Source organism: Lupinus angustifolius, chromosome LG09, assembly GCF_001865875.1.
Source record: "Lupinus angustifolius cultivar Tanjil chromosome LG09, LupAngTanjil_v1.0, whole genome shotgun sequence".
In the NCBI taxonomy this organism is placed as follows: Eukaryota; Viridiplantae; Streptophyta; class Magnoliopsida; order Fabales; family Fabaceae; genus Lupinus; species Lupinus angustifolius.
In genome coordinates, this window is record NC_032017.1 from 5,212,073 (window position 1) to 5,236,723 (window position 24,651).

Here is a 24,651-nt window from a genome sequence, read left to right on the forward strand (position 1 = left end):
TAGATCCGCTTACAACTTTGTCACCACCAGCATCAGCAGCAGGAACTCAACAATCATCATCTCCATTTTATCAAAGCTCTTCTGAAGGTCATTACTTTTGTTTGGACACTTTCCAAGATAGACTTGCAACAAAGGATCAACTTATCAGGAAGGGAATTTCTCTAGCTCATGGAGGAGGACCTCCTTAATCTTTTTGTAACGAGCACCGTGAATCCTCTGAGTATCTTTTCTATTCATGCGATCTCATTTATTTAGTTTGGCAACTTATTTACAATTGACTGCATTTCAAGATTGTTCTTCCTCTTGCACACATTGACCATTTTATCACTGCATGGTGAAAGATAGAAAATGCTGAAAACTTTGGAGTGTCATCTAGTTAGTTACAATTGGGTCATTTGGTTATCTATAAATGACAATGTTTTTAATTCTGTAAAGTCTTCTCTTCAACAAATCCTGGTTTCAACAAGGGTCAAATCATGGCTTTGGAGGGGAAAGACTCGATTAATTATTCTCACTAGATAGCTAATCTCTAACCTTGTCTCAATATTGGCTTGTAACTCATCTTGTCTTTTTGTTGCTCTAATCTTTGTTTTCATTCTTTTGTAATTCTTTCTTAATTTATTAAAATTCCTTTTACTGATAAAAAAAATATTAGTAATACACGTGAATGATAAATGATGTATTGATTATATATAAATTTGTATGTTCACGGTCCACAACTGTAACACTCTTATAAAATTAGTGTATAGCTTTATATAAAACAAATATACCCTTTTCATATTAAATGAGGCAAACATATACTACAATGAAATAAAAATGACTTACATTTCATTTAGCAAAATTGCTTATAGCTATGAGATGGTGATGCTAGCTAAAAACTATGAAATTTTACTTGAAAGTTGAGTCTTAGTAATTAGCTTATTGGATAAAACTTATTTGGCAAACTAATTGATTTTTGTTAAAAGGACATAAAAGTTTCCTAATTAACGACCAAAATTTCCAAAAATATTAACCAATTTGGATGATATCTAAATCTAAGAACCCATATTGAAGAAAATGCTCCACATTTGGGGTTTAATCAATTATATTGAACGTAGGATTGAAGTATTATCGTCAATATTAAGGACAAAGCTAGAACAAAATTAAGTTAAGAGAAGTTATGCCAAACCAAAAATATATCATAATGTTAATATAAAAAAATCATCTCATAGTTAAAACCAATCTAACATTCGAGAACATGTTTAAGAAGCTTACTGACCCTAACTCATCTTTGAAAATGGTACAAGCTTGAATTAAATTTAAATGTGAGTGCCTAAAAATGTATTTATTATTACATTTTAGTATTTCAAGATCGCAATATGCTTTGAATTAAATTAAATTAACGATTTTTTTTTTTTAATTTTCTCATTGAAAGATAAACTTATTCTCTATATATGTAAAATGTTATATTTGTGATAGTTCAAATTGAAAATGTTACCGAAGAAATAAATCATGAACTAATGAAGGGCAGCAAAAGCTAATGAAAAATTGATAGTAGGAACCGATGTGTGTAGAAAAAATGGGTTGGACCTTAAATTGAAGTTAAGGTCCCATAACTCATAGGGTGGGGTCCTTATTCAAGCCAACGCCCGACACAGTTTTTAATAAAAGAAGATGACCCGTCATTATCTTCCATTTATATCCTTCATTTAACGGTTTAACTTTTATATTTAACGATCTAAAAATTTAAATATATTCAGCATATTATCTATTATTTATTTCTATTATTTTTATTTAAAAATCAATTATAACTAAAAATGAATAACAAATAATATAGTGATAAAATAAAAAATTCATATTCTGTCAAAACATACATATTTTTTTCTTGATTTAATACGTATGCTCCAAACTATTTTTAAGCATATTTTCACTATTTATATATGTTAATTATTATTAATTTTAAAGGAAGTAATAGAAATGAATGTGACATTGTAAAAACTTTAGACACATAAATATTAACCTGATCTTATATGATATATCAAATACATAAGTGTCCTTTTTTCATTTAATCATTTTTATAACCTTTGGATTAAAACATGATAATGTTTATTTTATGTGAAATGAGTAACCCTACCAGGAATGAAAGTGTGATTCATGAAATAAGATGTGTCATGCATGGAAAAGCAACATCTATAAAGAGAAGTTATGAGTAAAACAAATGAAAAGGTTTCATAAAAAGTTCTATTTGCCAAAATAAATAGACCCTTAAAAATTCTTGCCTTAATATAGTATATGTCATTGACCTTAACCAATTCACCATCTGCAATTCACATTTTTCTCAGTTTTATGCGATCTTATAAGTTAATAGAGAAAAAAATCTGTGTTTTATAACCTTTAAACAATGTTGCATCATTCACAATTCATATTTTATTGGAACTCAACATGGTAAAAAATATGAAGATTGTATTTTATTAATGATGATTGAATTGATTGATTGTTAACAATGAAGAACTTGCCTTAAATAAGAAACTAACTAACATAACCAACTTAACTAACTAAACATAAAACAAAAAAGAGAAAGAGGCTTTATATGAACAGTCCAATAGCCTAATACAATAAGCCCAATACCCTCTCTCAAGGTGGAGAATGTATATTTTGCATTCCCAGCTTGTTAAGCATATGACAAAATGAAGATGTATCCAAAGCTTTTGTAAACAAATCAGCCACCTGTTCTTTGGATGAAATAGGTAATAAGATGAAAAGGTTGTTCTTTAAGTATTCACGAGTAATATGGCAATCAATATCTAAATGCTCCGTGCGTTCATGAAAAACAGAATTTGCTGCAATATGCCTAGCTGATTGACTATCACAGTAAAGCACGGTTGATTTTAATAGAGAAACATGTAAATCAAGAAGTAAGTATGTGAGCCATTGCACTTCCCAAGAAGCAAAAGCAAGGGCTCTATATTCAACTTCAGAGGAAGACTTTGAAACTGTGTTTTGTAAATCCAAGAAGTGCCTAAGAACATACTAAATCCAGAAATGGATCGTCTAGTGTCAAGGCAATTAGCCCAATCTGAATCACTAAAACCAGTGAGATGAAGAGAAGAAGAAGATGAATAAAACAAACCTTTACCAGGAGTAGAAACCTTTAGAGCCTTGAAGTGTAGGGAAGTAGGCGTAGCCATGAACTAACTAAGCTGCTGGACAACAAAGGTAATATCTGGACGAGTGTTAGTAAGGTAAAGGAGACGACCTACCAGTTGTCTATATAACGTAGGATCCTGGAATGGTGGGCTATCATCTTGGTGAAGAGATTGACCCTTGATCATATGAGTCTGAACAAGTTTTGAATGAAGAAAACCTGTGTCAAGAAGTAAGTCCAGGATGTATTTTCGTTGACATATGGTGATGCCCTGTGTAGAATGAGCAACTTCTATGCCAAGAAAGTATCTTAAGAGGCCAAGATTTTTGATCTTGAAGGCAGTATGTAAAAAATGTTTAACAGAATCAATTTCAGAAGGATTGTTACCAACAAGTATAAGATCATCAACATAAATCACAAGAGCAGTAAAACCAAAATCATTGTGTTTGGTAAATAAAGAATGATCATGGTGAGATTGTATATAACCTAAAGATAATAAGGAAGAGGATAATTTGGCAAACCATTGCCTACTAGCTTATTTTAAACCATACAAAGATTTATTTAATTTGCAAACAGGGTTAGGGATGGTAGAAGTAACTCCTTGAGGGAGTGTCATATATATTTCCTCATTCAAATCACTATGTAAGAAAACATTATTAACATCAAGTTGTTCTAAAATCCAATGTTTAGATGATGCAACAGCAAGGAGCATCCTAATGGTAGTGAGTTTTACAACTGGTGTAAAAGTTTCAAAGAAATCCAAGTCTTCTATTTGATTAAAACCTTTAGCACCCAATCTGGCTTTATGCCTTTCTATGGTGCCATCAGCTTTAAATTTCAGTTTATAAACCCATTTGGATCCTATAGGGCTTTTATCAGGGGGTAGAGATACTATAGTCCAAGTATTATTGTCTTGCAAGGCTTGAAGTTCATGTTTCATAGCCTGGACCCAATCATGAGAAGTAATGGCTTGTTTAAAGGTTTTAAGTTCTATATGAGCACTAATGGATAAAGTATAATTTTTGTAAGGTAGGGATAGTGTATGGTATGAGATGACAGTGGACAGAGGGTGAGTGATGTTGGGAGGATCAATGTGATGGGAAGAAGTGAGAAGACTACAATGAAAATCTTTGAGGTATGTGGGGGGTATGTGTGGTCTATGAGATCTTCTGGTTTGAGTATTGTTGGTGATGGTAGTAGAGGGAATAGGAGAACTGGATGGAATGGGGATTTGTTGGTCAATGATTGGTGAAGAAGAGGGGTGAACATGGACATCCAATGGGAAAGTGTATGTATCAGTAGGTTGTTCAGTAGTGGCAGGGAGAGGTTTATTTGGAGTATGATATGAGAAGATATGCTCATAAAACTGGACATTTCTCGTGATGAAAAGGTTCTTAGTGTGTATGTCAATGAGTATGTAGCCTTTAGTAGCATGTTTGTAGCCAAGGAATATGCATTTCTTGGTCCGAGGGTCAAGTTTGGTTCTACCTTGGACAAGGGTCGTGCCATAACACAGGCAACCAAAAACTCTCAGGTTAGTGAAAGAAGGTGGTGTTCCTAGAAGAATTTCAGTTGGGGATTTATTGTTTAACACAGGAGTATGAAGCATGTTTATCAGAAAAACTGCATGTTTCACAGCATAGGTCCAGAAAGAGGGGGGTAAGTGTGATTGGAATAGAAGAGACCTAGTCACATTAAGTATATGCCTATGTTTTCTTTCCACAATAGAGTTTTGCTGGGAAGTTTCAATGCATGATGTTTGGTGAATGATGCCAGAAGTAGAGTAGAAGGTAGGCATCATAAATTATAGGCCATTATTAGATCTAATGACTTTAATGTGTTGATTGTATTGAACAAGCACAAATTGAACAAAATCTTTAACTAAGTTTCTAGTATCAGCTTTAGACATCATGAGAAATAGCCATGTATGTCTTGTGAAGTCATCCACTATAGTAAGAAAGTATTTGTGTCCATGAATGGATGGACACTTTAAGGGACCCCAAATATCCATGTGAATGAGTTCAAAAGGGTGAGCAGAAACAGATGTACTAATAGGAAAAGGGTTTTTGATTGTTTAGCAATATGGCAAGTGTCACAAGCAGTATGCATATGCAATTTCATATATGAATATTGAGAGCACATTAATTCAATCACAGAATAGGATGGATGGCCTAAACGGAAGTGCCACAAATCAAAGTTTTTAGCAGGATCAGAATTTATGCTATGTAATACATGTTTAGCAGAATTGTCTAAAGGATGAAAAATGTATAGATGATTGGAGACCTCAGCAAGTCCAATCGTCCTCAAGGTAGTTGTATCCTGAATGAGACAACAATTGTGATCAAATGTAATAGTATAATTGGAACAGGTTGCAAGTTTATGAACATATATTAAATTGTAAGTAAATTCAGGTATGTATAGAACATTATGAAGGTGTAATTCGGTTGATAAAGTGACAGTGCCAGGGCATTTTGTCAATACAGAAGCTCCATTAGGTAGTTTTATAAGTATAGGTGTGATGTTATGATAATTTGTGTAATTGGACAAATCAGTGGTAACATGATCTGTAGCCCATGTATCAAGAATCCAATAACTGAGATTAGAAGACATACCTGAGTGAGGATGAGTTTCTTCCTCTATTGCAGGTTGGTTCACATAATTTGCAGAATTGAATGTCAAGATAGTTTTCTCATCAGTGTCCTTTTCTTGATTTCTGATTGAGGTGCTTGGTGTTGGTGCCATATCAGTTGTACATATGCTAGAATTAATAGTTGATTTGGTTTGCCCCTGTCTAGGCTTGAAGGTAGGGGAATCCGTGTTTGAAATAACAAATTTCAACAGTATGATTCTCTCTTCCACAAAATGTGCAAATCTTGCCTTTGTTGCTTACCATGTTTGGTTTGTTGTTTATGGTATATGATTGTGGATTGCCATTGTATGTGTTTCTGCCATTAAATCTATTGGCATCTTGCTCTCTTGAGGAATTGAATCCAACACTCTTTTGTGCCGAATTTCTCCATGTTGTTTTGGAGGTGATATTGTTGACAACAGTTCTTCGATCTTCAGTGATAGTACCATCCAATTGCCTTTCTTGCTGTATGACCAAAGAGAATGCCTTGTTTATCGTTGGTAGAGGTTCCATTAAGAGGAATTGAGCTTTGATTGTTCCAAATTGATCATTGAGACCCTTAAGGAAACAAATGACATATTCAGATTCTCGATAGTGATTGGTGCTCTTCATAGATTCACATGTGCATTTGACATCACATATGCATGGGATTAGAGGTCGTAGAGCATCCAATTCTTCCCAAATAGTTTTGAGATCAATGAAATATGTAGAAATGTTTCGATCTCCTTGCCGTATTGAATGAATTTCTTGAAGGAGATCAGAAGTTCTAAAATAATCCCCCTTGGAAAACCGATCTTTAAGATCTTGCCATAATTCTTGTGCTCCATCTATATACATAGCACTCTGAGCAATCTGAGGTGATAATGATCTATTTATCCAAGAAACTATCATGTTATTACATCTTTCCCAAGCTTCAAATGTAGGATCAGTTGTGCTTGGCATTCTAATGGCGCCATTAACAAACTTATATTTGTTCTTGGATCCGAGAGCTCTTCTCATAGCTCTACTCCAAGAAATATAGTTTGTGCCATCAAGAGGATGGGAAACTAAAATGAATCCAGGATTCTCACCATGGTGTAGGTAGAAATGGCTTGATGGATTTTGGAACACATCCATCAATTGGTGGTCATTGTTGCTCTCTCTTTGCATGATGGAGATCTGATGCTTTTCGTGAGAATGGATGATGCGGAAGCGAAGGAAAGATGCAGTTTTGAGGAGAGCTTTGGAGAGAGGAAACGATTGAAATGAGGAATGAATTGATTTGGTGGAAATGAATGATGAGTGGGGTTACGAAGAAAGTGAGATTGCTTAGATAAGGGATGGGTTGGTTTGATGGAAATGAATGATGAGTGCGCAGCAGAGCTCTCAATTTGAGAGCTCTGATACCATATTGGAAATCAACATGGTGAAAAATATGAAGATTGTATTTTATTAATGATGATTGAATTGATTGATGATAACAATGAAGAACTTGCCTTAAATAGGAAACTAACTAACATAACCAACTTAACTAACTAAACAGAAAACAAAAAAGAGAAAGAGGCTTTATATGAACAGCCCAATAGCCTAATACAATAAGCCCAATATATTTTATTATCATTGACTTTTCAGAAAAATAATATAAATGAGTGGGGATGATGTATTGATTGTGTATAAGTTATTATACTGAGTTACTCACAATATATAAATTTACACTCATAAGTTAAAATTGATTGAGTCTGAGTGCATATCTTATTTATTATTATTGTTATTATTCCTGGCCATTGACCCATGGTTAGACAATGTTAACAATTAGGAGGATCAAACAAATTATTTCTAAACTAATATGCTGCCATTTTTTTGGAAAATTTCAGTGTCACTGAAATTATGTTTAATTATTATTTATTGGAGTAGGAAGAAGTAGGGTGATAATAATTCTCTGAACTAATATGAACTACCATATAAGATATTTTAAAGTCTAGGATACTAGCTGTAACATAAAAGCTGAAAATGATGAGTGGAAATAATATCATGCTTTAATTATGAGGACAATTATGTAGGAAGATATTAAAATAGGATGCATGATTTTACCATCTACCATTTTCAAACTCTGTCCACTCTAAATAGTGATAGAAAATCATGTGAAAATAGAATTTTCTTTAAAAACTTACCTTTTATTTCATTTTTGCTTTTAGACAAATTTCTCATTTATTATAATCTATTTAGTAGACATTATTAGTTTATTACAACTAAAATACTCAGGCATTCCAAATGTCACAATTTTTTTTAAGTAAATATGACAATTAAAATTAGAGATAAAGAAGACAAGAGATTTTTTGACAGGAACAAAAAATTATTTAATTGGCTAGAATTGGAAACTAGCAATAAAATTGGGAAAAGAATCCTCTCCTATGCAAAGAGATAAATTATTAATCTTATTTTTATATTTAAGGATAAAAATATTATCACATTACATCTAAAGGTCAAAAATATTACATTATGTCATTTTTTTTATGAATTTCCATCTCCAGTACTAGAAAGGATTATAATGCAGGGTTGTATTTTAGTGTATTTGTTTTCTTTTTTTGTTTTGCAAAGTATCTCATGTTTATGGGACAAAAATTAATATATATCTTGGAGTAAAATTATGGACTTCTTCCAATAATATTTGTTATATGTGCATAGAAATCAAAATTTGAAAACAAAATTTTATACTTATTAATCTATTTGGTCATTGGGTATGACATTTATGGCTCTCTATGTTCATAGAGCTGGTTTCATTCAATAAGGTTGCACCGGTAGAAAACACTTTATCAATCAATTGCACCAATGCATTAGCTTTAAAAAACAATTTGTTTATATCATGTGTCTTCATTTTTATTTAGTACTGGATAATATCTTGTGCATAATGCATTAGCTTTAAAAAACAATTATATATACATTGAGACTTAGGCCACATGGATACTGTAATTATTAAATTTATATTTCTTCTATATTATTTAGAAAAGTTGATTAAGATGCACCGATGACCAACCAAAAGATGAATAATAATAGTAATAAAAAAATTAACAATAAAGAGCATTTTTATTGAGAACAATGTTACGTTATTGCATTATACCTATATCTACCAGAGTAATGAGAGACTATCAAATTCAAACTTCACAAATATAACTTGCTCAATAAGTTCCCATTTTCTAGCAAGAAGTAAATTTTGTACCTCATGTTGTTGGAGCTAAAAACACTTATATATAGGCTTTGTTCTTATTTATGAAAACAAGGTAGAGAGGTCGGATGGAAATCACTTGTTCCAACTATGTCTCATTTCATGTTTCAAGTTAATCACATGTTGACATGTGAATAAAAGAATATTTTTAAAAATAAAAAGTGATAAAAAGTAGCATTCTGATTGACTTGGTACATGGAATGAAACACCACTCGGGACAGGTGATCCCTATCCGAGAGGTCACCAAAAAATGGACAAGGACCTCATATCCCAAACTATACACCAGACCAACTATATTGAAGTATTAATAGAAAATTAATAAATATTTAATTTTTTTAATGGACATAATATGTTTTCATTGGTACAAGACATAGTTTGAAACATAGTTTCGGACACCATATTCTTGTAAGCAAGAAATGTATAATTATATATAATAGGAAGTCCACTAGGGTTTTGACCTAACACATTTCAATAACTTTGCATATATCTCTGACATTATTTTGAGGCAGCAATGAATCAGTGACTAGTGAGTGAACATTTTGTAGCTCCAGATGCAAAAGTTATACATAGCATGATATCAATACCATTCATATATAACAGACCACTCAGTAATATAAGTGGTCCAAAACCTTAAAAAAGTTAAAAACATGTCTATTTTTATTAAATGTTATTCATTGTTGATTATTGATGAGAGGAGTAGGGTTACCCATTCACTACTATTCAGTAGCAAGTAGGAACTAGTTGTTCTAGAGCTCTTGATTATGACTCAACCATGATATTAAATACTCCTTCATCTATTTTGAAATTTTGGCCAACATGCATATTTGTACAATTGATGGCTATCAAAAAATTATACTTACAATTATTATCTAGGGTTGTTATTACATAAAACCCCATGACACCATAAGTAAGCTTAACCTAAGGTTATATTTCAATTCCATCACATCAAAGATGTTAACAAAAATGTGAAATGTAACTACAATAACTATGAATGACAATGAAAACCGAACCCGTGGGTACCTATCCAAATTCATCCAAAAATTAATAAGGAAAACTCGATGTGATTGAGTTCAAATTCAGGTTTTACATAAGTTCAACTTCCGTGTTTGATATAGTTGATACTCTACCAAAAACTAATCAGAACCGATTAACATACGTGATATTACAAAATTATATATATATAACCTATATATATAAATAAATGTTTTGGGCTGATTCCTTTCGAGTTCGGGTTACTTGAAACTTGACAAATTTGGGGATAGTAATATTATTTTCAACTCCACTTAATTTAAGTTCAGGTTTCAGATTTCAAATTCGGAATTAGGTAAGTACAAATCTAACCCCGATCTATTCTGTTATCATTAATAATGATATGGAGTAAAATGAGTATAGACTAGTGGCTTGTAGGAAAAGAGATAGAGGGAACAAGAAAACAAAGAGACAGGGTTGACAGCTTCACATTTTCCTTTGTACTTTGATATTGTTGTTCCTGTCATGAGTGAAATGATAAGGGTACCTCTATTTATGGACCTTCCAACTGTGTGAAGGGACACTAGGATATTATTCTCAGTTTCCACTTTCAATAAATAATAATCAGGCCACTAGTCTATTCATAACTAATATTTATGAGGGTAAGTTTGAAACCCCTAATTCAATCATTGTGATTCAAATATCTAAATCTGTTGGGTGTTTTATTAGACTTACCCTGCAAATTTGCACATCTGAACTTCGTGGGTCAGTCATCCGAAATTTAGGGTGAATGATTTAAGGATTGAAGTGAAAATGGTCAAATAAATACTGAATCCCGAGTTATTGTTAGATTCACCATTGCTTCTTCCTCGTGATGGGAAATTGGGAAAGTTGTATACACTCTCACATGTTTAGACTTTAGACTTGTATTTGTTAACATTCCTCATATGTTACTTTTCTTATTTATGTTATTTTATGTGTACATGCATGTTTATATATAATTGTACATATTTAGTAGATTTTAGGATCCATTGATACCATCACTAGGGGGAGTATGTGCCAGATAAAAGTTTGTCTCTTGTTCTGTCCTAAATGTTCACCGGGTCATTTTTTTGAACTCGACTCTAGACTCGATCATAAATATTGGATGGATCAACCTTTGAATCTGAATCTAACCCTAGACCCAATTAAATGTGATACATACTTCTTTTAGATAAAGTTTTCTCAAAATTATTTATTATCATGGAAATGTAATTTGATATATAAAATGATATATGTATATATATTGCTAATCATGTGTATATGAAGAATAAATTAGAGAATCAATCATATTTTCGACCAAAGAAATTTCATTACTCCATACTATACATAATTAAATAGAGATAAACACAAACACGATGATTGAATAATTATGAGACGAGTCTGGCTTGGGTCATGCTTGTCCCCAACCTGATTAACTTTAAATATTGGTTAAGCCTAATTTTTAAACTCAAACGTGATCCTAGCCCCAATGAGATCCGATCATATTCGGGCTCGATCATGATCAGGCCAAACTGGTTGAACGAGTAGACTCTAGTTCTGCTCACCCCTAACCATCACATACACATTTTACATGTTTTTCATCCCTCTCATGAGTGTCAAATCCATGAATAAGTGAGATATTGTAATGAATATGATGCATAAAACTAACAATCCTTTATTATTGTAGACAAGGGCAACTAACATTTAGGTTCCATTTAATAATTTACTTTTGGTGAGGTTGAACATGTTGAAGTTACATGATGTGACACCAGAGTAATATTCTTACCGCAACGGTTTCCTTGCAAGGGCTAGCTTAAAGTTTAGGGCCTTTTTCTTCAGTTTAGGTCATTGTTATTATATCAGTGTTGTTTTTTACTTGTTGTAGGGCAAAGTACCTTTATGAGAGGGACATATAAAGCATATACACTAGTAAAATGTATTGTTTTACTTTTTCTGTGGTCAAATACAATTTATACAATGAACTATAGTAGTTGAATCTTATATCATGTAAAATAAGACAAATATGAAAAACCAAACACCATTTCATTATGTGATAATTTTTGGCTAAATTTTTCTCATATTGAGCTTCTTATTTGGCAGGACTGTATGTGAATTGACATGATTTTCTTAACCTTGGAGCACTTATTAGGATTCAGGAATCTCTCAACTTCACACCATTTTTTCTCTAAATTTAAAGAGCCTCCCTCAAATTATGGTCTCTAATATGATGAATTTACCGTTTTGATATTAGCCTATGATTAAGGAATTAATCTCTTCCGGAATGTGTGACTGTCCTCCAATAAATATTGCTCCGAAGAGTTGAACTTATGATATATCTAGAAATCCAATAAAGTCTTACACCACTAGACTCTGATTCGTATATAATGAATTTATGTTAAAGCACTTATAATGGGAGGTCCAAGTGAATAGGACTGGTAGCAGGATGCAGCAACCCAAATCAGACGTTGATGGTGCAGGACCCACATTGAAAGGGAAAACCAGACAAATGAAAATGACCCAACATTTTGGTTACCATCAAGGACCAATTGTGTTGGATCAACACATCAAGTGGTTAAAAATGTCCTATCAGAACAATCAAATAGGACACATAGAAGGGAATAAATAAAATATGTAGGCACTCATGAATGCTTTCAAATGGGGACAATAATCATTTTTTTAGTGTTATATAGAGGTGTGATTCTCTCTTGATACTCAATTCTCCATACAATTTACAATTTACCATTTAAACTATTTGAAAAATTATTTATGTCAGATGTTAAAAAAGTAATAATGACAAATAATATCTTTATCATTATTTTATAATTTGTTATAACTATGTATAAAATAAGAATAACATCTACTTTTTTTCACAATGACAAACATCATTATTAATATTATTTTGGTCCCACAACATCTATTTTTTCCCACAACATAAATCTTTCTCTTCACTTGGTTAAGAACAACCGATAATTGTTATTATTTAACAATAAAAGTTAGAAAATAAGAATGACACAATGAAGAACAGATTAAGAATATTTTTATTAAGTTAAGAACAATCAATTATTGTGGTTGCTTTTAGTATCTTCATTTAGTACTGTCGAGGTCGGATAAGATATCATTTATCTTTTAGTTAGGAGAGAAAGTTGGTGTGGAAAAAAACTAAAAGCTGTAGAAAGAAAGATAAATTGTTTTGAAGCTGCTTACAATGTTGGGTATGGCTAGATGCTTATTATCTGGTAGTCATTTTCATGGATAACTCAAGCCAATCCTCCCTCATACTTCCCTCTTTACTTTTGGGTCCAAATATATCTTCAATCAAAACACTATTTTTTATCACTTGTTCTTACATGAATCTTCCCATAATGAGGATCTCAATTCAACATAAAATATAAAATAAAAACTATCTTGATGGAGAAGGAAAAAATATTCTTAAGGATATTTTCTTTCAACTCAAAGTAATTAAATGGTACCCTTTCAAAAGTCATTTATTTTATATGAAAGTCACTTATATGTTTTTAATGGATTCTATTCTTTTGTTTGTTCTATTATCTACTTAATTTAATCTAATTTACATTCAATTGCTTAGGCTTGCATATAATCAAGATAGTGTGTTGGCCATGGTAGTAATATGGTTTTCTCAATGACCAGCATGGCCGAAAAATAAATCATAGTGGAGCTTGTATGGGCTTCCATATTGGTCACAGAGTTATGTAATGGAGAATAAAGAATGTAACTTCAATGTAAACAGTGACTAAGAAAACCATATTTCTAAGCCCAATATAGCCTTAAACCTCTAGGCATGTTTGTTGGACTCTACAACGGCAAGTCCATCTAAGGTCACAAAACAACTATTTTAGTAGCTTTGTTCGACAAAACTAATTTTTAACTGATAGCGGTGAGCTTGTAGTTGTGAAGATAGTTGAAAGCTTGTAGTTATGTTGGTAGCTTATTAAACTATAGTTGTTTGGTAAAACTAACTTTGTAATTAGCTGAAATTTGAAAAAACACTACATCAGAATTGTAAAACATCACTTAAAATTGTCATTCAACGACTCTTTTGAGTGTTGTCTATCTGAACATATAGAATGTAACATTAGATTCAATAGTGTTTTTATAAGTATTGTAGAAAGTAAGCATTTAACAACACTCGCTTATTACAAGACAAGACATTTACACAACCATCTATCTCAATATATAAAAAATACATTATGACATACACATAATTATAAAAGAGAGTTGATCCACTTACTCCAGGAGTAAGTTAAAAAGATATATTTCACATCTTAATCATTCATCCTATGAAAATGTAATGGCTTATATTCTAATATGCATGTATCTGAATGTAAAACATACTCCTAGGTCCACGAGAAAGGGAAAAGAGCTAAGAATATTTGAATATTTTTTACCCAAGCAAACAAAAATGAGTCAAAAAAGTGTATTTCATGATTCGATCCTACTCAAGCCAATTTAGAGGAATAAAAAAGCCCATGACTCAACAAAAAAACCCTAGAACAAAACCACACAACCTATAAAACACATATAGAAAAATATAGGTAGAGATAGAGAGAGAAAAACCCTAGTGAGAGAAAATGCATGCTGGTCATGGTTTACGTTCTCGAACCAGAGACTCATTCTCTCGAGCCTTCAGGAAGAAAGGAACCATAGCCCTAGCCACCTATCTCCGAACCTATCACATCGGTGACTACGTCGACATCATCATCAATGGTGCAGTTCACAAAGGCATGCCTCACAAATTCTACCATGGCCGCACCGGTCGAGTTTGGAACGTAACAAACCACGCCATTGGCGTCGAGGTGAATAAACAAGTTAGTAACAAAATCATTAGGAAGAGAATTCATGTGAGAATTGAACATGTTAAGCCTTCAAGGTGCAACGAAGAGTTTCGTTTGAGGAAGAAGAATAATGATTTATTGAAAGGTGAGGCTAAGGTTAAAGGTGTTGTTATTAGTACGAAGAGAAAGCCTGAAGGGCCTAAACCAGGGTTTAAGGTTGAAGGTGCTATTTTGGAGATAGTTATTCGCCATACAATCATTGTAGCATATCTTGAGCTACTGAGTTGTGTGCTTTAATAGTTCAACAATTTTATATATTATCATTTTTAATTACAATTGATTTTTTAATAAAATATCTAAGATCATGGTGGAAGATGTACGATCTATGTACTAATCTTTGGTACAATGACATGTTTAAGTATAAACCAAGATAATAGTAGATGATATATAATCTGTGTATAACTAAGATAGAATAGTAGAAAAAATAGTTACAATGATATATTTAAGTAAAGCAAAATAATTTTTTATCTATAAGTTTTTTGGTAGAATGCAATATCTTTTTGGGTAGAAAAATAATTTTTTTTTGAAAAAATGATAGTTCAAGAACCAGCTCACTAGTAGGTGGGCCATGTAATGCAATCACAATCCCAACCAAACCTTGAACTTGTCCATCAAATTGTTGCCCCCATTTGGATCACAAGCTAACACTGCTGAACTTGACTTTCATGGGTCAGGCTCCTCTCCGATGATACAAAAAGAGAAGTGCTGTGCAAATTATACAAAGCAAAAAGTAAAATAAAATGACAGTTATATTATTCTATTTATATTTATAATGACATTTTTATCCTTTAAATTAAGAGTAAAATTAATACTTATCTCTCCGGTAATAAAGAATATTCCTACATGACTTTCATCTATTAATTTAATAACACTTCATTAACTTAAATACAAGACTTTCATCTATTAATTGAGATCAAAGTGATAACTTAGGACCATAGTTCAATTAGTTAAATTAACTAAAATTGTAATTAAGCTATAATTGAACTAATTTTTGTGTGGGGGCCAACCGCAACATGGAGAACTTGCTGCTCTTTCTAATTTCTAGAAAAGAATACAACATTCAATAATTAACATGGGTTAAGTTTGAGATCTTCAAGAGTAAATTGTATTTTTCATGATTAGAGGGACTATTTTGATATGAGTGAAAATCTTAAAAGAAACAAATCGAGTCTTTACTATATTATTTTTTGTCCAAACCATATATATTTTTCAACGGAAATAATTATATTTGAGCTAAAAATATCTACTCGGATTTACTAGAAAATAGACAAATATTATTTCAATCAATTGTGATTAGGTGTGGAAGTTGTTTTATATATGGTTATTGAAAAAATGGTTATAGAAAACCTCCACTTAACGAAGATGATTAATCAAACAATTCAAATAAAGAGTGCACCCGATATATTAGCTTATGAAAATTATATTGGGGTGGCAAAAAGAGAGCCCTTATGAAACACACTCACATTTCTTTAAAAAAAATGCAGTATTATAAGTACCTAACAAATTAAAAATATCCTTCATCCTAAATCCACCCTACCCTTCTTTGTGCCCTTAATATTTATAACTATCATCCCCTTTATATAATCAAACTAATCAACCAAACACATCACTCATCTTTTATAGAGCTAAGTTTGTTTACTTGCTTTTTCATTTTGTTTAGAAATAAATTAGCTAAGGTTTCAACTCAACCATATTCAACTACATCATATTTAGTTAATACCCTTTTCTATTGATTAGTCCATATTCTCATATTTTTTTCCTTCTAGTCATGGTGTTTTTGTCTCTAAGATCTTCATCAATTTCGCCAAACAAATTCACTAGAGCCAATGAACATAATGAGTGGTGCCATGCAAGGAGAAAGAACAATGTTGTACATTGTCTAGGAAGTAGTGGAAATGTGACAAAATCCTGTGGAATTTCTTCTACATTAAAAGAAAGACCAACAACATTGGTTACTACCACAGATCACACTACAACCTTAATGGATCAAGGAAACATGGTAGTGAATGATTTTGTAACTCATGGCATAGGAATTGTTAAGTTCCTAAGAGGAAAGAATTTTTTTATCACTGGTGCAACTGGGTTTCTAGCAAAAGGTATTAGTCTTAGAGTATAATCATATTATATTTTGGAAATATTGTTCTATGCATGTTAAAGTTTTTCTCCATGCTTTAACTGAATCATGATATATGATTAACATTTACCATTGATCCAGTTCTTATTGAGAAGATTTTAAGGACAGAGCCGGATATCGGAAAAATGTACCTTTTGATCAAGGCTGAGAATGAAGAAGCTGCAATAGAGAGATTGCAGAATGAAGTATAATTTTATCACTTTATGACATTTTCTTCCTTCACCTTATGTTGCATAAGTCAAATTTGAGCAACATTATTTGAACAAGCGATTTTAACAACTTATCACGACATATCGACAATGATAGTTTTATGCACAAAGTACTTGTAATGTCATACTATGATCATAGGCTATTAGGTGTCGTGATAAATTGTCTGAGTTAGTTGTTCAAATAACATTTTTGGTCGATTCTCGTGGTTCTACTTATTGATTTCATGTCGAATTTTTTTGGGTCTAGATCATAAATGCAGAGCTTTTCAGATGCCTAAGACAAATCCATGGAAAATCCTATCGAGCCTTTATGTTGAGCAAGTTAGTTCCTGTTGTAGGCAATATTTGTGAATCCAATCTTGGACTAGATGAAGATACTTGTGATGTTATTGCAGAGAAGGTAGATGTAATTGTAAATTCTGCTGCTAATACAACATTTGATGAAAGGTTAGATTCTTAGTCCTCGATTTTCCGTCGTTCTTACTCTCGAAATCGCTTCTCCATCAATGGTAAGTTCTCGCATATTCCTCGAGTTATAGTACAAATTTTGACTAGTGCCGAATCTCAGATATGATACTGCTATCAATATAAACACCAGAGGACCGTGCCGCCTTATGAGCATTGCGAAAAAGTGCAAGAATCTTAAGCTATTTCTTCAAGTTTCAACAGGTAAAAAGATAAGATTGTGTTGAAAAAATCAACAATTCATGTTCTGAATGTGAAGAACACTTAGAAATCATAAATGTTAGTTGAAGTAGAGTCACATTGTTTATCCAAAAATCTTATCTTTCTTGTAATGTGCAGCTTATGTTAATGGAGAAAGACATGGTAGAATCATGGAAAGACCATTTAGCTTTGGAGATTGCATAGCAAGAGAAAACTCCATGTCAGAAGTTCCATCAAAAGTTCTTCCTACATTGAACATTGAAGGTGAAATAAATCTGGTTTTGAATTACAATGGAAACATTGAAGATGACATTTTAGCTCAAAAGATGAGGGAGTTGGGTCTAGAGAGGTATTGGTTGTCATTTTTTTCCAATTATTCTTTATTTATCATTTTGTTGTCCTCATCGGAAAGCTTGAAACTGTAACACTCCAGTCATGACATGCGACCTCCGGGCCCATGAATGCTAGTGATTCATTGGAACAATATGACTATTTGTTCATGAGGTCATAAGTTCGAGTCGTAGGAAAGTAATAAAAATAAAATACTATAAGTATATTTAAGATTGTGAGTGACATGTTCAGTGCATTCATGGGCCTGAGGTCACATGTCACAGGCACGACTCAAACTCATGACATCATGGATAAATTGTCATTGTTTCAATGAGTCACTACATTTGGAACAATGACTATTTGTTCCTGAAGTCATGAGTTCGAGTCTCGGGAGGTTCCTTTTGGGGACTAAAATATGTAAGTTTATCACAGTTAGGATGTTACAGAAACTCTCATCTAGATTTTGATCACAAAAATCATTGACAATTATTATAATTCATACACTTATTTGGTGCAACTTTTTGTTTACTTAGGGCCAGAAAATATGGATGGCAAGATACTTATGTGTTCACAAAAGCTATGGGAGAAATGATGATAGATAAACTGAGAGAAGATATTCCAGTTGTTATAATTAGGCCTAGTGTTATTGAAAGCACTTTTAGAGAACCATTTCCTGGGTGGATGGAAGGAAATAGGTATATATCTATCTCTCTTAAAGAAAGAAAAAACTCTAACAATAATGTAACAAAGTACTTTGAAATTTGTATGCTAGAACTAACATTTTTTCCTTTCAATAACTAGGATGATGGATCCAATTGTTCTTTGTTATGGAAAAGGGCAATTAGCAGGTTTCTTGGTAGACCCAAATGGAATATTGGATGTGGTAAGTGAGACTATATGTAGTACGATATTTCAAAAGAGTTGTCTTTCGTATATCTGTAGATACTAGATACCCTATTGGATACTCGAATGCCTTTTAGATATTATTTTGTCTGATGTTTATATATCGTTCAATTATTTTGCGAAAATTTTCTATTTCAACATATCTTATATTGTATCAAATCCATTCAAATACATTTCTCCCAATTTAGTAGAGAATCTGGAATTGGTTCATGTGTACATTGTGGTTCTTTTGCGAAATGGTTTCCTATAAGAATTGAACCAAATTTTCACTTAAAAAGCTTAAGTTAATAAATGAACAAAAACAGAAGAGTAATCGAAGATGTGCACTTACTTATATAAATGTGTTACATCAAACAAGAAAAAATCTTATCCTAGATTGTTTCTCCTATGGATGAAACAATACTTGATTCAAATTTACAAGAAATAACACTAGAAACGGTTATGCACGAACAGGGTAACATATCAACTAAGTTAACGATAATAATATAAGTATAAAGATCAAACCAAACATATCAATTAAGTATACCTCTAATGTACCGGTATTCGTACCAAAAAGAACCGTGTAATTATGTAAGACTTAAAATAATTACCGATAGACCAAAATTTACTGTTTACAAATGTAAAAAGTCCATAGTCTGAAAAGGAAAAGAGAATAATACAATTTATAAACTCTCATAGTTTTTGGTTAAATAACTCTCACAGGTTCCAGCAGACATGGTAGTTAATGCAATCTTAGCAGCAATGGCAAGGCATGGAATGAATCAAAAACCAGATATGAATGTATACCAAATTGCTTCATCTGTGGTGAACCCTCTAGTCTTTCAAAACTTGGCAAAATTGCTGCATGAACATTATAGTTCCTCACCATGCATTGACTCAAAGGGAAGGCCAATTCAAGTTCCATTGATGAAGTTGTTTAGCAACACAAAAGAGTTCTATGATCACCTTTGGTTAGATGCTATTAAGAAAAGTGGCCTTACAAATATGACACACTCAAAAGGGGTGTCTCAGAAACTTGAAAATTTATGCAGAAAATCAGTGGAACAAGCAAAGTACTTGGCCAACATTTATAAGCCATACACATTTTATGGTGGAAGGTTAGATACTAATTAAATTCTCATTTTTTTTTTCAACTAGTGGCAATCAAATTGACAAGTTTCTCTTAGAAAACTAAATATGCAACTTTTTAATTTACAATAAATATTCATTTCAATCACTCATGTTTTTCGACCTTAGCAGTTTAATCCCTCAAAAATTGAAAAACTTAAAATGATTCCCAAATTTTTTAATTATGGGTCAAATTAGTCATTCTTATGATCAAATTGGTCTTTTTTAGGGTCAAATTAGTTTTATTAATTTTTTAGAACTAAACCTAGGAGAACTTAAATGAGTATTTGCACTTTAATATATTAAATATGCCACTTCTAAATAGAAACTTAACATTTTTTATTTTTCTTAACCAATATCCATGAGCACACAATAGAAAAACTGAAAACTCAATTATACATCTTTTGAAAAATAAACTAATGATTTGGAACAAAAAATTGTGATGCAGGTTTGATAACAGTAATACTCAGAAATTGATAGAAAGAATGTCTGAAGAAGAAAATAAGGAATTTGGGTTTGATGTAAAGAGCATAGATTGGAAAAATTATATCACTAATGTCCATATTCCTGGTCTAAGGAGACATGTTATGAAAGGAAGAGGAATGGGTAGTTAGTGACTTTAATCTTATGCCATGTTAAGATTTGCAACTAATTTTAATAAATAAAATATACTTTTCCTTCTTTTCTTGGATCCTATAGTACTATGCATAATGTAATATATCAATAATAATCAGATTTATGCTATCATTTGCTTTCATATACTTGTGATAGAGAAATTCTTCAATGAATTTGCATTCAATTTGATGCATTAGGCCTATCATTGTATTAAACTATTAATGAATAGAGTTAAATCATATGTTAATTAAGTATGCTAGTTATTTATTCATTGATGTTTTGATCGATTGGCCTATTACTTGGTCATCGAGTTCACGAGTTCAAATCTTAAAAATAGTCTCTCTATTTATAGAATAAGATTGTGTACATTTACCCTCCTCAAACCCCACTAAATTAGAGCCTCATTTTTTTTTTTGCCTAATAAGCCCAACTTGAGTGATATAGGTTTATGCACAAAAACATTAATTGAGGATGATATGCTACAACAAAAACCACAACTTATAATAAATGTCATTTCAGAGTATAATAAGTATAAATACAGGTATTGTTTGATCTAGCTTCATTTTTAATAATGAAATGGAAAACTGAAAAGAACTTACCATTTATTTATATAATCAATTCCAATTTTGGTATATGAATTTATTTTTATAATTGGATTGGATTGGAGGTGAACAACTTTGGGTATACAATAAAATTTTGTTAGGATTGGCATGCATGTTGCTTACATTGATATGAGTTACACCCAAAGATAATCACACGACCTCGAAAGAAATTAATTCCTTATACATAGTACAAGATATATCCCTAGTTATACAAAAAATGAGAGTTAAATATATTTATATCAATGTTATGAAACTCGAGTTAGACATCAAACCAAAAAAGGTCTTGTATTAGGTCTAACTGGTTTAAACTTTAAACGGTTAAACTATATGATTGAACCAAATGATTCATATATAATTAATATTTTTTATCTGTAAATATATAATTATATATAAATATAAAATTGTAGGTAGTTGATAATTATGTATAATTATATTGAAGTAATATATCCCTATCTTTTTTGGATAGAAGTAAACCAAAACATTAAAGTATTGTTTCATTTTTTAGTTTAAGTGAATCATCATGGTCACTTCCCTAATTATTCTAATTTAATTGGATTTAACACAATCAGACAGTAATTTCTTTGGTTTAAAATGGTCCAACCTCTCATTCAGTTAAGACAACAAACTAAAGTCGTTTTCAAGTCTAGTTAGCAATCAGACTACCCTGTCCGCCCAATCCGATCTAGTCTGGTTCTCACAATACTGTTATGTTTAGAAAGTAAATATTGATTGAATATGAATAATAAGTTGTATAATGAGAATATAAAAAATTTATTCTGGATGTACATCTTTTGTCTAAAATTAATTAATGTAGTATTTTTGGTTTTTAATAGGGTATGTATATTAACAATATGATCCATGGGGATGCTCACTACCAATAATTTATTTTATAATTGAGATATCTATATATTATTGGTGCAAAGATTTATACACATTTATTATATTATCTTTAATCATTTATATTACTTTTTTAAATAATTAGTTATGATTAATGTGAATGTTGAATGATATAGTGTTTATGTACAGATTTTATATATTGTCATACATAAATTTCTCTTATTTTAATACTGTATTTTAGACATAGACATCTATTATATTGATTAGTGTGAGAAAACAATAGAGCCATCAATCCTTTTTGTTCATGGCCGGTGGCGACTACCATTAATAAATATAAATAAAAGGCATAAAAGGTTATTACATGTTGAATTAATTTATCTATTTTTATAAATAAAAGGTTTGGATTAAATCTTTTCCTTTTTTCACGCCTAACTTTTCCTTACAAATGTAACTTTGGACCAAAAAGTATATTGAATTTTTTACTTAACGAAAAAATAATGTATATACTAAGGTGGCATATGTCAGTATACCAGCTCACTCTAATTATTAATTTAATATAATACATGTATTAGTAATTATTAAATAGGTTAATTAACAATATAAAATATTGTGCTTTAACTAAATTATCATTGACAACATATACTCACTAATATTACACTTTATTTTAATGTGGCAAATGGCAAGGGGAAATATATTTAATACATCTTAATTTTGTAAAGTGATAAATAGAAAAAAACTCAAAAAATTCTTAGGTGGCAATTAAAATGGAACAGAAGGGATATCTAATATATAAAAAAATCAACCTTTTCAGCACATATGGGTATATCTGGCCGAGCATTTTAAATTGATGATAAAATATGTAAGTTCTAATATAAAGTTTAAAGTAAATTATATTATCTTAGGATATTAATATATTTTTATTGATATTATAAGAAATTTTTACTACACATTGGTCATTATTCATATATTAATAATCATTAATTTAAAAAAATAATATAAATAAATTATAAATAAGATATAATATGTATATTTTAAATTCATAAAGAGAGTATACTTTTTCTCTAAGTAGCAATTGTCCTTGATATTATTCATGGTACTTACTATCTTTTATTTTCTTTAAAGTGTTAACACATGGAATTGAGTTTATCCTAATCAAAAGTTCAACAGTTCTATTGATATAAGCGATTGATATAAGTTTACCCTAACCAAAAGATAAATACAATACAGATTTTCTGCCACTTCCAATAAGTATCAACGCCTTGGTATAATTAATAAGGGAATAAAGTATCTCATCATATTAGGAGATAACTTATATTCTCATACCAGTAAAAATATGATACATGTACTATTTTGTTTAGTTTTAGAAATGCTTTTATAGAATATGACACATGTCAAGATTTTAGAGGATGAAAGAGATAACTTATCTCCTTATATCAGAAGATAATTTTTTCTCAATTAATAATAATATGTTATACTTGTTATCTCTATATATACTTCTATACTATATATAAAATCAAAACTTCTTATAATTATCTATATGATGTAATTTCTTCTTACCTATTTTGCCCTTCTAATTTACTAAAAATACAATATTTTCTCACACAATAAAAAATATTAATATGAACTAGAGGAAGTTACATACAATCGAACCATCGATACAATTTTTAATAATATTAGTTTACTTTCATATTTTTTATTATGAAATTACAATATCATGTACCTCAATATAAAAAATGTGATATAATTTATTAAAATAAAATATATAAAAGTTAAATATTTAATCCTAGAAAATAAGAATACGGATCGGCAGACACACTAATTATATATAAAGGTAGAAAATTGTGTAACTACTACTATGAACTAATTTATATTCCCTATTTTGAATTTAATATTTTTTTAATATAAAAAAGATCATATAATTCTATGTAAGTATCATTTAGACAATAAAATCATTCTAATTCTTTAAATGAAGTATATAAAACTAAATATTTAATATCATAAAATAATAATGCGAATAGGCAAATCAACACTTCATTTATCTATACTATATATAAAACTAAAACATTAAATAACTACCACCATGATTCTATTTTTCCTATTTTGCCATTAATATTTTTTATTTCTAAAGTAAAACCATATAATCATTGATAACTATAATTAATACACTTCACTTTAAGTTGAATATTATATTAAATACAAAAATTATAACATAAAGTAAATCCAATAAAAACATTCTAATTCTCTAAAATAAAAATACAAATTTAATACTTAATATTGGTGTTGTTAAAATCGTACCGGTTATGAAATCGGTTAGGGTACTGGTATAGTGGTACAATGGTTTAGCTAGTAGTTCAGTAATTAAACCGCATGTCGGTTAAACCAGACATACATACTTATATATATATATATATATATAAACCTACAACAACAAAAAATTCAAATAGATAGAT

General features: G+C 30.8%; 3 protein-coding genes across 3 annotated transcripts; 2 read left to right on the plus strand and 1 right to left on the minus strand.

The window, feature by feature from the left end:
• LOC109356169 lies at positions 2,614-6,902 on the minus strand. The gene is made up of 5 exons (XM_019599505.1): positions 6,015-6,902; positions 5,737-5,920; positions 3,699-4,747; positions 3,240-3,455; positions 2,614-3,009 (listed from the first exon to the last, which is right to left on the minus strand). The coding sequence occupies exons 1-5, from the start codon at positions 6,900-6,902 to the stop codon at positions 2,614-2,616; spliced, it is 2,733 nt and encodes a 910-aa protein (XP_019455050.1).
• Positions 14,535-15,035, plus strand: LOC109356170 (60S ribosomal protein L21-2-like). Its single transcript, XM_019599506.1, has one exon. The coding sequence runs from the start codon at positions 14,535-14,537 to the stop codon at positions 15,033-15,035; it is 501 nt and encodes a 166-aa protein (XP_019455051.1).
• On the plus strand, positions 16,302-20,875 carry LOC109356124 (fatty acyl-CoA reductase 2-like). Its single transcript, XM_019599462.1, has 9 exons — positions 16,302-16,894; positions 17,014-17,117; positions 17,389-17,588; positions 17,710-17,810; positions 17,946-18,156; positions 18,671-18,832; positions 18,939-19,020; positions 19,743-20,137; positions 20,596-20,875. Exons 1-9 carry the CDS (start codon positions 16,567-16,569, stop codon positions 20,759-20,761), a joined length of 1,749 nt encoding a protein of 582 aa, XP_019455007.1. The 5' UTR covers positions 16,302-16,566; the 3' UTR covers positions 20,762-20,875.

What these genes read in the sequence shown, in the direction of transcription:
- LOC109356169 (XM_019599505.1), bottom strand. Translation starts at nt 6,902, where the DNA reads ATGCAAAGAGAGAGCAACAATGACCACCAATTGATGGATGTGTTCCAA. An exon ending in CTTCTACCATCCCTAACCCT is followed by an intron (nt 3,456 to 3,698) that starts GTTTGCAAATTA and finishes ACTGCCTTCAAG; the next exon opens with ATCAAAAATCTTGGCCTCTT. An exon ending in CTACGTTATATAGACAACTG is followed by an intron (nt 3,010 to 3,239) that starts GTAGGTCGTCTC and finishes TTCTGGATTTAG; the next exon opens with TATGTTCTTAGGCACTTCTT.
- LOC109356170 (XM_019599506.1), top strand. Translation starts at nt 14,535, where the DNA reads ATGCATGCTGGTCATGGTTTACGTTCTCGAACCAGAGACTCATTCTCT.
- LOC109356124 (XM_019599462.1), top strand. Translation starts at nt 16,567, where the DNA reads ATGGTGTTTTTGTCTCTAAGATCTTCATCAATTTCGCCAAACAAATTC. An exon ending in TAGAGAGATTGCAGAATGAA is followed by an intron (nt 17,118 to 17,388) that starts GTATAATTTTAT and finishes TTTTGGGTCTAG; the next exon opens with ATCATAAATGCAGAGCTTTT. An exon ending in ATTTCTTCAAGTTTCAACAG is followed by an intron (nt 17,811 to 17,945) that starts GTAAAAAGATAA and finishes TGTAATGTGCAG; the next exon opens with CTTATGTTAATGGAGAAAGA.